General features: G+C 42.2%; 1 protein-coding gene across 1 annotated transcript in view; it reads right to left on the bottom strand.

Moving 5' to 3' along the window:
- The window catches only part of HSDL2 (hydroxysteroid dehydrogenase like 2), an 89,664-nt gene extending 77,641 nt beyond the window's left edge, over window positions 1–12,023 (bottom strand). The window contains exon 1 of the mRNA XM_003264004.4: window positions 11,820–12,023. Coding sequence (XP_003264052.1) covers window positions 11,820–11,836 — 17 coding nt within the window. The 5' untranslated portion in view covers window positions 11,837–12,023. The remainder of the gene's footprint in view (window positions 1–11,819) is intronic.
- Between the last annotated feature and the right edge of the window lie 386 nt (window positions 12,024–12,409).

Genomic DNA, 12,409 nt, shown 5'->3' with positions numbered 1-12,409 from the left:
AATGTTAAAGAATTTATAATTATTTTCTTTTATGGCCAGGGCTTTGGGAATCTTAAGAAATTATTTTTTTCCTGTAAATGTATTAATTTGTATTTCAAAAGTTTTATGGTTTACCCTTTAAAGTTTGGTCTTGAGGCCGGGTGTGGTAGCTCAGACCTATAATCCCAGTACTTTGGGAGGCCGTGATGGAAGGATCAATTGAGCCTAGGAGTTCAAGACTAGCCTGGGCAACATGGTGAGACCCTGTCTCTACAAAAAATTTAAAAATTAGCCCAGTGTAGTGGTGTGCACCTGTAGTCCCAACTACTCAGGAGGCTGAGGTGAGAGGATTCCTTGAGCCCAGGAGGTTGAGGCTGCAGTGAGCCATGATCATGTCACTGCACTCCAGCTTGGTGACAGAGCAAGACCCTGTCTCTAAATAGATAAATTAATAAGTTTGGTCTTTAATCTACCTGGAATTAATTTTTGTGTATGAACTGAAGTAAGGGACTAATACATTTTTTTCCCTATATAACCAACTGTCCAAGTCTGAAATGCCCATCTTTCCCACAGCTCTTCAGTATCAGCTCTGTCATAAACTGAATGTCCATAAATATATATATATATCTGCTTTTGGACTCTCTATTCTGTTCCACTAATGTACATGACCACACTGCCTTAATTAAAACAGCTTTATCAGTCTTAATAACTGATAAGGCAAGTAATTCCAATTTATCCTTCTTCAAGAGTTTGTCTATATTTGGACTTTTAATTTTCCACATTTATTTTTTTACTTTATTTATTTATTTATTTATTTTGAGACAGAGTCTCACTCTGTTGCCCAGGCTGGAGTGCAGTGGCGTGATCTCGGCTCACTGCAACCTCAGCCTCCTGGGTTCAAGTGATTCTCCTGCCTCAGCCTCCTGAGTAGCTGGGATTACAGGTATGCGCCACCACGACTGGCTATTTTTTGTATTTTTAGTAGAGACAGGGTTTTGTCATGTTGGCCAGGCTGGTCTCGAATTCCTGACCTCAAGTGATCCACCAGCCTCGGCTTCCCAAAGTGCTGGGATTACAGGCATAAGCCACCACACCCAGCCCACATATATTTTAGAATTTCATTATCTAACTGGTCAAGTGAAATCAGTTGAGATTTTGATAGAAATTATATTAAGTCTATAATTCAAAGTGGAAAGAATTGACATCTTTGTGACAGTGAATGTTCTAATCCATGAACATGGTATAACTTCACTTATTTAGGTCTTTCTAATGTTTTTCGTTATGATATAATTTCCTGCAGAAAGGTATTATACATCTTTTGTTGGCTTTATTCCTAGGTACTCCATTGTTTTTAACTTTTTCCAACTTTTTATTTGTAAATAATTCAAACTTACAGTTGCAAGAATAATTGTAGTAAAAAAAAAAATACTCACATACCCTTCACCCAGATTCATATATTGTTAATATTTTACCCCAATGATTTAGCACTTGTGCTCATTTTCTCTCCTTCTCCCTTTCTCCTTCTCTATATCTTATTTTCTCCAAACCACTTAAGAGTGATTTGAGGCCAGGTGCAGTGGCTCATGCCTATAATCTCAGCAGTTTGGGAGACCAAGACAGGGGGATCACTTGAGCCCAGAAGTCGAAACCAGCCAGGGCAACATAGTGAGACCCTGTCTCTACAAAATTAAAAAATTAGCCATGTGTGGCAGTGCACGCCTGTAGTCCCAGCTACTCGGGAGGCTCAGTCAGGAAGACTGTTTGAGCCCAAAGGTTGAGGCTGCAGTGAGCCATGATTACACCACTGTACTCTAGCCTGGGAAATAGAGACTGACCCTGTCTCAAAAACAAACAAAAAAAGGGATGGGAATACATCGAAGCTTGGTCTCTCATGTATCTACTTTCACAGTATTTTAATTTTTGTCAATTGACTCAATAATGCCCTTTAGAGCATTTTTTCCTTCCACTACAGGACCTGGTTTAGGGTAGTGCTTTTAATTGACATATCTCTTTAGTCTCCGTTAATCTAGAACATTTTTGCAGCCTCTTCTGTCTTTTATGATATTGACCTTTTGAAAAATACAGTCTGTACTCCTTTTTTAAAAAATATGATCCTTACTTTTTTTTTTCCAAGATGGAGTCACACTCTGTCGCCCAGGTTAGAGTGCAGTGGCACAATCTCAGCTCACTGCAACCTCCACTTCCCAGGTTCAAGCAATTCTCCTGCCTCAGCCTCCTGAATAGCTGGGATTACAGGCATGCACCACCACACCTGGCTAATTTTTTTTTATATTTTTAGCAGTGACAGGGTTTCACCATGGTCTTGGACTCCTGACCTTGTGATCCACCCACCTAGGCTCCCAAAGTGCTGGGATTACAGGTGTGAGCTACCACACCTGGCCTATTTATTTTTATTTTTATTTTTTGAGATGGAGTCTAGCTCTGTCTCCCAGGCTGGAGTGCAGTGGCGTGATCTCAGCTCACTACAACCTTTGCCTCCCAAGTTCAAGTGATTCTCCTGCCTCAGCCTCCCGAGTAGCTGGGATTACAGGCACACGCCACCATGCCCAGCTAATTTTTCTATTTTTAGTAGAGACAGGGTTTCACCATGTTGTTCAGGCTGGTCTTGAACTCTTGACCTTGTGATCTGCCCGCCTCGGCCTCCCAAAGTGCTGGGGTTACAGGCATGAGCCACCACGCCTGGCTTTTTTTTTTTTCTGAGACAGGGTCTTGCCCTGTCACCCAGGCTGAAGTACAGTGGTGCAATCACAGCTCACTGCAGCCTTGACCTCCTGGACTCAAGCAAGTCTCCCACCTCAGCCTCCTGAGTAGCTGGGACTACAGGCACGCATCATCAAGCCCGGCTAATTTTCTTATGTTTTGTAGAGACAGGGTCTCACTATGTTGGCCAGCCTGGTCTTGAACGCTTGGGCTCAAGCAATTCTCCTGCCTTGGCCTTGCAAAGTGCTGGGATTACAAGCATGAGCCACCACCCCTGGCTGAATGCTCATTTTGGATTCAATTGATATTTCTTCATGATTAGATTCTGGTTATGCATTTCCAACCAGAACATGTGATACTGTGTTTTCCTCAGTATATCCCATACGGCAGCATACAACGTCCATCCATACTCACTTTATAATGTTAATTTTTATCATCTAACCATAGTATTACCATATTTCTCCACTGCACAGTTACTATTCCTTCCCTTGCAACCAATAAACAATCAGTGCAAAAATGAAGACTCTTTTTATTATGGAATTTTCAAATACACTTAAAAAAACAGAAAAGAGTATAATAAGCTTCCATGTTTATTCAACTACTAAATTGTGAAAGCAATCATCAGAAAGCAAATCCGGGTAGGCATGGTGGCTCACGCCTATAATCTCAGCACTTTGGGAGGCCAAGGTGGGCAGATCGCTTTAGCCCTGGAGTTTGAGACCAGCCTGGGCAACATGGAGAAACCCCCATCTCTACTAAAAAATAGAAAAAATTAGCCAGGCATGTGGTACGCACCCATAGTCCCAGCTCCTCAGGAAGCTGAGGTTGGAGGATCACCCGAGCCCATGACATGGAGGTTGCAGTGAGCTGATTTCACACCACTGCACTCCAGCCTGAACCACAGAGTGAGACCCTGTTTCAAAAAAAAACAGAAGAAAAGAAACCAAATCCCAGAGGTTATAAACTTTCACCTATGAATACTTCAGCATTTACTTTTCTAACAGATAAAAACTTTTAAAATACCAATGTCATTATTATACCCAAGAAAATTAACAATAATTTCTCAATATCACTCAATATCTATGTTCAAACTTTTATAACTATCTCAGTTTTTCTTATGGTTGGCCTGATCAAATCAGGATCCAATAAGGACCTCACATTACATCTGGCTGTTATACCTTCAGAGTTTCTCTTTTAATCACTGCCAGCTTCCCTTCCACTTGTTATGCCATTTATTTGCTGAAGAATATACATCATATGTCCTGTAGTGGAGTCTATATCTGGGATTTTGAACTTCTCATTTTTATTGCCATGTACAATATACTTCTTGCAGATTTTTGCTCGTGTAGAAATCTAACTTACTATTTTTGTTTGTTTGTTTGTTTTTCTTTTTTTTTTAATTTACTTTGAATTTTATTTTTTTTTATTATACTTTAAGTTTTAGGGTACATGTGCACATGTGCTAATTTAATTTCTTTTTTTTTTTTATTATACTTTAGGTTTTAGGGTACATGTGCACAATGTGCAGGTTCGTTACATATGTATCCATGTGCCACATTGATTTCCTGCACCCATTAACTCGTCATTTAGCATTAGGTATATCTCCTAATGCTGTCCCTCCCCCCTCCCCCAACCCCACAACAGTCCCTGGAGTGTGATGTTCCCCTTCCTGTGTCCATGAGTTCTCATTGTTCAATTCCCACCTATGAGTGAGAACATGCAGTGTTTGGTTTTTTGTCCTTGCGATAGTTTACTGAGAATGATGTTTTCCAGTTTCATCCATGTCCCTACAAAGGATATGAACTCATCCTTTTTTATGGCTGCATAGTATTCCATGGTGTATATGTGCCACATTTTCTTAATACAGTCTATCGTTGTTGGACATTTGGGTTGGTTCCAACTCTTTGCTATTGTGAATAGTGCCGCAATAAACATACATGTGCATGTGTCTTTATAGCAGCATGATTTATAGTCCTTTGGGTATATACCCAGTAATGGGATGGCTGGGTCAAATGGTATTTCTAGTTCTAGATCCCTGAGGAATCGCCACACTGACTTCCACAATGGTTGAACTAGTTTACAGCCCCACCAACAGTGTAAAAGTGTTCCTATTTCTCCACATCCTCTCCAGCACCTGTTGTTTCCTGATTTTTTAATGATGGCCATTCTAACTGGTGTGAGATGGTATCTCACTGTGGTTTTGATTTGCATTTCTCTGATGGCCAGTGATGATGAGCATTTCTTCATGTGTTTTTTGGCTGCATAAATGTCTTCTTTTGAGAAGTGTCTGTTCATGTCCTTTGCCCACTTTTTGATGGGGTTGTTTGTTTTTTTCTTGTAAATATGTTTGAGTTCATTGTAGATTCTGGATATTAGCCCTTTGTCAGATGAGTAGGTTGCAAAAATTTTCTCCCATTCTGTAGGTTGCCTGTTCACTCTGATGATAGTTTCTTTTGCTGTGCAGAAGCTCTTTAGTTTAACTAGATCCCATTTGTCAATTTTGGCTTTTGTTGCCATTGCTTACTATTATTTTTTGAGAGAGTCTCCCTTTGTCACCCAGGCTGGTGTGCAATGGCACAATCACAGATTACTGCAGACTTGACCTTCCCAGCTCAACTAATCCTCCCACCTAAGCCTCCTGAATAGCTAGGATCACCGGTGTGTATCACCATGCTTGGCTAATTTTTTTTTTTTTTTTTTGGTAGAGACAGAGTCTTACTGTGCTGCCCAGGGTGGTCTTGAACTCCTGGGCTCAAGCGATCCTTCCACCTTGGCCTCTCAAAATGCTGGGATTACAGGCATGAGCCACCATGCCAAGTTCAAAATTATTTTTATTTGTTGACTTTTATATATAGCAATTTTCTTAAACTTTTATTAATTATAATAATTCAGTTATATGTTATTTTGGTTTTCTGTGCAGGATCATTATATCATTGGCAAATAATGACAGCATTATTTATTTCATTATAATCCAAATACTTTTTCTTTCTGTCTTATACCTTATTTACTAAAGGTTACACGTCAGTCAGAAGAAAAGTGTTTCCAGATGGAAGGTCCGAAATTCAAGAAAATAGGAAAACCAAAGATATTGGTAAATAAGTACAGAAATCTTTTTTAGAAAGAGTGCAATAATAATAAAATAATACTTGTGGGGTTAAAAAAGATAGAATTAAAATATATTATTACAAACCAGCCTGGGCAACATAGTGAGACCCCACCTTTACCAAAAAAATTTTTTTAATTAGGTGAGGCCTAGGCATGGTGGCTCATGCCTGTAATCACAACACTTTGGGAGGCTGAGGTGGGTGGATTGCTTGGGCCCAAGTTCGAGACCAGCTAGGCAACATAGCAAGACCATGTATCTATTTAAAAAAAAAAAAAAAAGTTAAATGAAAAAAATTGGCCGGGTGCGGTGCCTCACACCTGTAATCCTAGCTCTTTGGGAGGCCGAGGTGGGCAGATCACCTGAGGTCAGCTCAAGACAAGCCTGGCCAACATGGTGAAACCCCGTCTCTACTAAAAAAATACAAAAATTGGCCAGGTGCAGCAGCTTACGCCTGTAATCCAAGCACTTTGGGAGGCTGAGGTGGGCGGATCACGAGGTCAGGAGTTCGAGACCAGCCTGACCAACATGGTGAAACTCCATCTCTACTAAAAATACAAAAAAAAAAACAAAAACAAATCAGCCAGGCGTGGTGGCGGGCACCTGTAATCTCAGCTACTTGGGAGGCTGAAGCAAGAGAACTGCTTGAACCCTGGAGGTGGAGGCTGCAGTGAGCTGAGATCCTGCCACTGCACTCCAGCCTGGGCGACAGTGCAAGACGCCATCAAAAAAAAAAAAAAAAAAATTAGCCAGGTGTGGTGGTGCACGCCTGTAATTCCAGCTACTCTGGAGGCTGAGGCAGGAGAATCGCTTGAACCTGAGAGGCGGAGGTTGCAGTGAGCCTAGATCGCGTCACTGCACTCCAGCCTGGGCGACACAGCTAGACTCCATCTCAAAATAAACAAATAAATAAATAAAACTTAAAAACTTTTAAAAAAGAAGTCTGATCTCTTACCTATAGGTGACCAGCTTCATTAATTTCTGGCCTATCATTTTTGTACTTTTTTCAAACATAAGCAAACATACATATATATATATATTATATATATAAACATAAGCAAACATACATATATATTATATATATATATAAAACACTCTATGTATGTGAAAAATTATCCCTTCCTTTCTTTATACAAAAGGTAGTATACATAAAATATTAAAGTGGTTTTGTTGTTGTTGTTGTGTTTTTCTTTTGACAGTCTTGCACAAGTTTTTCACTACTGCAAGCAAGGCTATAGATAGGTCGTGGTGACCTAGCCTGCAGAAACGAACTCCAGACACCCCTGAGCAAGGTTAAAAGAAGAAAAACAATTTCCTTTACTGTCTCTCTTGTACTATTAGTTACGACTATGTTTGCCAATGCTTGTATTTAGTAAGATTTGCAAAGTTCCTGTTTTTCTTTCGATGCAGCTGCTAGGCCACTAGCTATGCAAGGCCACAGGTTAGTGCCAGGTAAGCAGTTATGCTATGGATTACGTGATTTGTCACTGTAAAATTTACTGCCTTTGTTTTGATCTTGTGTGCTGGCCTATATAAGCTAAACTGTTTTTGTTCAAGGCTCAGCTTTTTGGATGTGAATCCACTGAGCAGGTGCGTACCTTAAATAAACATCCTCCTGTCTTCCCAATACCGGTCTCTCTGGTCCTCAGTTTACCACAACAGCCTCAACAGCTCATGGCAGCCTCAACCTCCTGGGCTCAAGTGATTCACCTCAGCCTCCCAAGTAGCTGGGACCACAGGCTAAAGTGATTTTTAATGTAAATATTTACAAGAAAATGTCCCAGCTATTGCTGTAAAAACAGCCATATCTCTTTGCTTTGAGTATAGCTTGATTGATTCCCAGTAGGAGAAAGAGCATTTTCTTCCTCACTCAGAGCCTCTGGCATTGGCAGAAAAAAAAGCAAACATAACCCTGATCTGTGCCAGTAAGGAAGTCCTCCAGCTCCAAAGCATTAGTGCCAGAATATAGAAGGCAAGAGCACTTCAAAGAAGGCTCCAAATTTCTTAGTATTATTGATAGACAGGTAAAACTTGCTAATGAAGAGCTAACTTACAGTTTAATTTACTAAAATTCTCTGGTACCCCAAAATCAGATAAAAGTGCTGAAATTTTTACTATTTTAAAAAGGAAGAACAATTGTTTCCAAAAAACTATACAAATTATTCTAAAGTTCATTTAGAAAAATAAATACCCAAGTATAACCAGGAAAATTCTGAAAAATAATCCAAATGTGGTGGGAACTAGCTTTCCCACATATTAAAACATTTTCTAAAACTAGAGCAATTAAAATAGTTTGGGATGGGTACAGTGGCTCACATCTGTAATCCTAGCACTTCGGGGGCTGAGGCAGGAGGATCACTTGAGCCCAGGAGTTTGAGACCAGCTTGGGCAACAAAGTGAGACTCCTCTACAAAAAATTTTTTTTTAAATAGCCAGGCATTATGGCGCATGTCTGTAGTCCCACCTAATTGGGAAGATGAGCTGGGAGGACTGCTTAAGCCCAGGAGATCAAGGCTGCAGGGACCTATGATGGTGCCAATGCACCCCAGCCTGGGTGACAGAGATGTCTCAATTAATTAATTAATTAAACAGTTTGGTACTGGTACATGACTAGAGACTAAAGTAGCAGAGCAGAAAGTCCAGAAACAGACCTCTATATGTACAAGAATTTAATATACGACAGAGGTAGAATTTCGAACAGAAGAGAAAAGATTAACTATTAGGTCAATGCTGCTAGGACAAATGAGCAGCCATCTGAAGAAAAGTCAAGTGGGCTTCCTAACTCACTTCCTGAAACAAATCTCAGGGGAATAAAAAATCTGACTATAAAAAATATAGACAATACAAATATATTTGAAAAATACAAAACTATAAGACCATAAAAATATTAGAAGAAAACTAATTATAAAAAGATCTGCCCAGGCACGGTGGCTCACACCTGTAATCCCAGCATGTTGGGATGCCAAGTCAGGAGGATTACTTGAGGTCAGGAGTTTGAGACCAGCCTGGCCAACGTGGTGAAACCCCATCTCTACTAAAGTTACAAAAATTAGCCAGGCATGGTGGTGTGCGCCTGTAATCCCAGCTACTTGTGAGGCTAAGGCAGGAGACTCACTTAAACCTGGGAGGCAGAGGTTGCAGTGAAACGAGATCGCACCACTGCACTCAAGCCTGGGCAACAGAGCAAGATTCCATCTCAAAAAAGAAAGAAAGAAAGAAAGATCTTGGTTTAACTCAAAGGCTTACAGAGCAAGACTCCATCTTAAAAAAAAAAAAAAAAAAAGATCTTGGTTTAACTCAAAGGGCTTATCACAAAAATGCAAAAGCCTTAAGAGACTGGTAACTCTGGCTTCACAAAAACATGTTTTCCATGTTAAATAAATAGTATAATCAAAGTCCAGATGCAACATGAAAAACTGTGGAAAATATTTGTAATGTGATAAAAGACAAATTTTTAAAATACACAGGGCCCTCAGAGATTAATCAAAAACCTCATTTGTCAAGCCAGACAAATATAAAGATATATAGATGGCTTTAAACCAGGGTTTCTCAACCTCTGCACTACTGACCTTTTGGACTACATAATTCTTTGTTGTACAGAATGCTTGTGAATTGTAGGATGTGCACCAGCATCCCTGTACTCTACTCACGAGATGCCATTAGCATCCCCGTTCAATTGTGACTATCAAAAATGTCCTCAGATATTACCAAATGTCCTTTGGGGATCAAATTGTCCCTGGTTTAAATACACAAAGAGATCCAAATCCACACTTGTGATAAAATAAATGCAAATTTTAATAATAATGAGGTGACACTTTTTTCTCTAATTAGATTTTCATCATTAACTATTTTGTGGTTAGCCAACAAGTGGGATTAGGGGATCTCATTTATCCTTTTGGGTGTGCAACCCTTCTGGAGGGTCATCTGGCAATATCTATCAAAATATAAAGTGCATTTACTCTTTTTTCTTTTTGAGACAGCGTCTCACTCTCTCACCCAGGGTGGAGGGCAGGGCAGTGGCATGATCTCGGCTCACTGTCACCTCCGCCTCCCAGGTTTAAGAGGTTCTCCTGCCTCAGCCTCCTGAGTAGCTGGGATTACAGGTGCCTGCCACCAGGCCCAGCTAATTTTTGTATTTGTAATTTTTGTAATTTTGTAGTTTTAGTGGAGACGGCGTTTCACCATGTTGGCCAGGCTGGTCTCGAACTCTTGACCTCAAGTGATCCGCCTGCCTCGGCCTCCCAAAGTGCTGGGACTACAGGCGTGAGCCACTGTGCCCAGCCACATTTACTCTTTGATCCAGCAATTTCACTTCCAGGAGTTTATCCTACATATACATTTACATATGTGCAAATAGATAAATACAAGTATAATTATGGAAGCAAAAAGAGTATCCAAAAAACGGGAAACAGTCTAGTATCCAACAATAGGGAACAGGTTAAATAAACAAAGGTATATTCATATACAGGTTGAGCAAACCAAATCTGAAAATCTGAAATCCGAACACGTCTGGAACCAAGCATTTTGGGTAATGGATACTCAAACTGTTACAGAATATTATGCAACCATTAAAAAGGAGGGGCCAGGCGCAGTGGCTTACGCCTGTAATCCCAGCACTTTGGGAGGCCGAGGCGGACGTATCACGAGGTCAGGGGATCGAGACCATCCTGGTGAAACCCCGTCTGTACTAAAAATACAAAAAAATCAGCAGGGCGTGGTGGCACGCACCTGAAGTCCCAGCTACTCGGGAGGCCGAGGCAGGAGAATTGTGGGAGGAGATCACGCCACTGCACTCCGGGCTGGAAGACAGAACGAGACTCCATCTCAAAAGAAAAAAAAAAAGGAGGCGGAAGATCTGCATGTACTAAAAATGTATGTCCCTGGGCACAGGGGTGCATGCCTGTAATCCTAAGTACTCCAGAGGCTAAGAAGGGAGGAACATCAGCCTGGGAGTTCGAGGCTACAGGCCAGTCTGGGCAACATGGGAGACCCTGTCTTTAAAAAAAAGAAAGAATGTCCCAAGACATACCAACTAAAAGTAGCAAGACCAAGAATAGAGTCTGCTGCCATTTTTAAGAAAGGGTGTATGTGTGTGTGTGTGTGTGTGTATCCGGATGTATACAAAATATGTTCACACGTGCACGAAATAGAAACATAAGTAACTGGGGAACTAGACTTTAGGGATGGGAAGACTCACTTTTTACCCTATACTCTTTGAACTGTTTTAAGTCTTTGGCTATATGCCTGCATGTTTCAGGCAAATTACAAAATCTGACAACACGTCACTCAACTCAAGATACCCAGACCTTACATAAACCAGAAAGTAGAATGGTGGTTGCCAGTGTACAAGCGGAGGTGGGGAAGAGGAGTTGTTTCATAGGTAGAGTTTCAGCTTGCAGATGAAAAAAGTTCTGGAGATTGACTGCACAACGATATGAATCTACTTAACACTACTTCAGTGTACACTTTAAAAATGGTTAAGATGGCAAATTTTATACGTATTTTAACACAATTTAAGGTGAAAAAAAATCCCCCAAAGATACCTATGTTTTAAGATCGGTTTAATTTATTTCTAATTTGGAAATCATTTTTTAAACACTCCATTATTACTCTAGAATTGAGCGTCAGGAACAAGTGAAAACTCTTTAAACTCTGGAGCTGCTCCTGCGACCTTTCACCTAGAAGTCACACGCATTCGGCCAGGCACGCACTCCTGCTAAACCCAGGGAGGGCCGGCACTGGGGGCGGCGTGGTGACTCCCCCTCGGCCCTTTACCCGTGGAAGAGGTTTCTACACTGCTGCCATCCTATAATACAAAACTTTGTGTTCCTTTTCACGTGTTACCGCAGATTCTCGGTGCACAGCGCCCAGCGCGGAACAGAGCTCAGAGGGTGCCCAGGCAGTATCCTTGACCTCCCACCGCCGGGCCAGCCAGCCCGGGCGATCAGCAGCGGCCCCACCGAGACGCGCCCTTCGCCCGACCGGGTCTCTCCCCGCGCCGCCCCCACCCCCTTACCCGGTGTTGGGTAACATGACTTTCGTAGATCAGAGGAGGTGGCAGCGACAGCGGCGGCGGCGAGCAGAGAGCTAAAGCTGTACCGTCCCTCCGCATTTATCCCCGCCCCGGCCTCCCGAGGCCTGTGAGAGAACTGCGCGCTGAAAAGCCGGGATCGCCGAGTGCGCCTGCGTATGCACTGGGTCTCCCGCGCCCCGCCTTCCTCTTTGGCGCCTCCCAGCCTGGTCCCTGAGAGCTGGCTCTCCGCGCAGGCGCTTTGAGGCACAGCTCCGCCCCGCCCCCTCACGGGTTCTACGGTGACAATCAGAATCCTCTCGGCGCCTAGCATCTGGGCAGCGTCAGCCGCTACGTCTGCCTTTTCCCGGTCTCTAGGGGTTTCTCCTCGCGCCACTGTGTTCCAGCGCCGGCTCCGAGCTGGGAGGGTGACTGAGCCCTGAGCTTGGGCCTTCCGAGAGGTGCTTTAGCTCTGGGTTTTCTTGCCCCTACGCCCGAGCCTGGCGCTGTCTCGTCTCCCTCTTAGGAACGCTATCCCTGGGCAGAAATTGCCTTTGTGGCTGAAGTCGGCCAGCGTCGCGTTTCCACTCTCCCGC

The sequence above is a fragment of the Nomascus leucogenys genome, chromosome 8, assembly GCF_006542625.1.
Source record: "Nomascus leucogenys isolate Asia chromosome 8, Asia_NLE_v1, whole genome shotgun sequence".
NCBI lineage: Eukaryota > Metazoa > Chordata > Mammalia > Primates > Hylobatidae > Nomascus > Nomascus leucogenys.
The sequence above is the reverse complement of the archived record's forward strand: the minus strand, read 5'-3'. Positions and strand labels throughout refer to the sequence as shown.